The 2447-nt window shown below is 52.8% G+C and overlaps 1 protein-coding gene across 1 annotated transcript in view; it reads right to left on the bottom strand.

Annotated features, from left to right (window-relative positions):
- Positions 1-2447, bottom strand: part of AP3B2 (adaptor related protein complex 3 subunit beta 2) — a 39862-nt gene that overhangs the window by 16313 nt on the left and 21102 nt on the right. Inside the window, 4 exon segments of the mRNA XM_045286297.1 lie at positions 706-1016; positions 1102-1284; positions 1385-1451; positions 1854-2014. Of these exon segments, the coding sequence (XP_045142232.1) occupies positions 706-1016; positions 1102-1284; positions 1385-1451; positions 1854-2014 (722 nt within the window).

Below are 2447 nucleotides of genomic sequence, written 5' to 3'. Positions count from 1 at the left end.
AAACACAGTTGGCTTAGAAGCAGCTATTTAAAACATAGACATCTATTTTCTTCGAGACAAATCATATCAAGTCAACTGCTAATGCCTGCTTTTTAAAAAAAATTGTATTTGAACATGATTATAGCATCACAGGACATTGCAAAAAATGTTTTCCATTTTGAGCGGGTAAGAAGGCTGGTAGCTATTAGTCCTGTCTTTAGATTTCAACAAGGCCTTTCTTGGAGTCTCTCATGGCATTTCCTATGCAGGGATGGGAGTTATTTAATGTGGCTCTTCTGGCCAGTCTCTTAACTCCACCAAACCAGCCCTCCCTGCTTGATTCTGGTAAGAAGGTGGGTGGGGGGGGGGTTTGAAGATACTCACAGGATTCACCTGGGAGTAATTGGGAACAGGCTTCTCTGAAGTGGCATCCTGCTGCATATAAAATGAGCCCACTGAGGAGAAGTAGGGGCTGGGAATCTCATTACCAGCCAGTGCCAGGAGTGGAGCGTGCCCTCTGGACCCAAGATCCTTACACAGTGAACCTTGTAGATCCAGATGACAGCTACAATGTCAGAGAAGCAGCAGTAGAACCAGAAGCCAGATCATGGGACAGAGTAATGGGCTTCCCAACCCATGGGAGAAAAACAGTGCTTTTGTGCAGGAGGCTGCTGTGTAGAATGGGGAGCCTCTGGGCACTTATTTGGGGAAGTTGAACTTGCTGACCTATGGAAGTGAAGCTGAGTGCTTCCGAGCTGAGGGGCTCACTGGAGTAGGAGCGCCTTGGCGATGACGCCCACCTCCGCCTTGGGGGCCAAGTGGAAGTAGAGCTGCGCCACCGCCATGACCACGGCGGCGCTGCGGCTCTGCAGCAGGGGCTTTGTGTTCCGCAGCAGCAGCCGGTGGTCGGGGTCCATGACGTAGGGCTTTCGGGCGGGCAGCGCGGTGGCGGCAGCCTCCTCGGGCCCGGGTCCCTTGGCCTCATCCTCCTCCGAGCCATAGAAGGCTTTCTCCGGGTTTTCCTCTAGCAGGGATTCCTAGAGACAGCAAGACAGGCCGAGTGCGGGCGCCTCCCCGGGTGACCTCCACACCCGGCCCGCCGGGGGTTCTGGGGCCACTCACGTTCTGGGTGGGGCTCAGGAACTGGGTGCGCGCGTAGCGGGTGAGCATGCTGATGATGACAACCTGGCCCCACTCCTCCACGTCGATGAGCAAGTTGCACAGTTTCCGGTAGTTTTTGTGAATGAGATCGATGCGCTCGGGGCACACCTCCTCGAAGGCCATCACCACGCTGCCGGCCACCAGCTGGAGGGCGAGCCGAGGCAAGCGATGAACGGGAAGGCAGGTGGGCACCTGGCCCGCACCCACCCACCCTCCTTCCGGCCTGTGCGATCTAAATACGCACTGTGGTTTTGTCCGCCAGAAGCTTCTCAATCACTTCTATTAGCTGGTCTTTCTGGTCAGAGTCCAAACTGAGAGGGAAATGGTTGAGGAAGGATTGTACTGTCCCGCATTGTCAGCTCATAAGAGGTCAAAAACGAAACTCACTGTCAAGTGGACTCAAACTCATGGCGGCCCCACAGGGCAGACTAGAACTGACTCTGGGTTTCCAAGACTTTCCTTCTTTAGGGGCGCAGGAAAGTCTACCTTTCTTCTGCAGAGTGACTAGTGGATTTGAATTGCTGACCTTGCTACCTTAAGAAGTAGGCCCATCCTGCGACCCCCTCCATAACCCTTGTTCTCCACCTCCAACTGCCTTAAATCGCTTGGAGGGCAAAAAGAAGGGCTGCCTACAAGGCTTCATTTGAGGTCTTGAGTGGGCTGAGGGCTTGGGAACCATTCCCCGGGGCTGAAGGGCAGGGGCTGGGACATACCTGTACAGTTTAGGGATTGCATGGGCAGCTGTTTTCCGGACGTAGGGTGACATGTCCGAAGCAGCTTCTTTGATGGCCAGCATCATGATGGGCACTATGATTGGCACACGGATGCTAGAGAGGACACGGAGGGCGCTGGCCCGAATCAGCTGGTTGGGGTCCTAGGGCAGAGGTAGATGCAGAGGTATGAGGACATGAAGTGCCCTGATGGGAAGGGTGCATCCTCTACAAGCCAGGTAATCCTCAGAATTGTTAGCTGGTCCTCTTCAAAATCATTCCTCCTTTTTCCTCTCTCCCACGAGTGCCCCATATTCTTCCAGTGCTACTCATATTCTTCAGGCGCCGAAAGCAGTGTGTGTAGACCTTCCTCTTTGCTCCTCTTACATCCTAGACACAACTGATAAGAATGCTAGACACCAGCATAGAAGTCATGGGACACAGGGCTCTCTTCCCATTATTAGCAGCAGCAACTGTAAATCACTGTTAATCTTGGAGCATTACAGAGAGTCGGTAAGGTGAAGGATAGATGTTACCCTAATTTTCTAAAATAAGATTCACAAAATTACAAGTGAAATTGGTGGCAATCCCTACTAT

Source organism: Echinops telfairi, unplaced genomic scaffold, assembly GCF_000313985.2.
Source record: "Echinops telfairi isolate 266 unplaced genomic scaffold, ASM31398v2 ScPeMD7_7;HRSCAF=31, whole genome shotgun sequence".
NCBI classification, from domain to species: domain Eukaryota; kingdom Metazoa; phylum Chordata; class Mammalia; order Afrosoricida; family Tenrecidae; genus Echinops; species Echinops telfairi.
The sequence above is the reverse complement of the archived record's forward strand: the minus strand, read 5'-3'. Positions and strand labels throughout refer to the sequence as shown.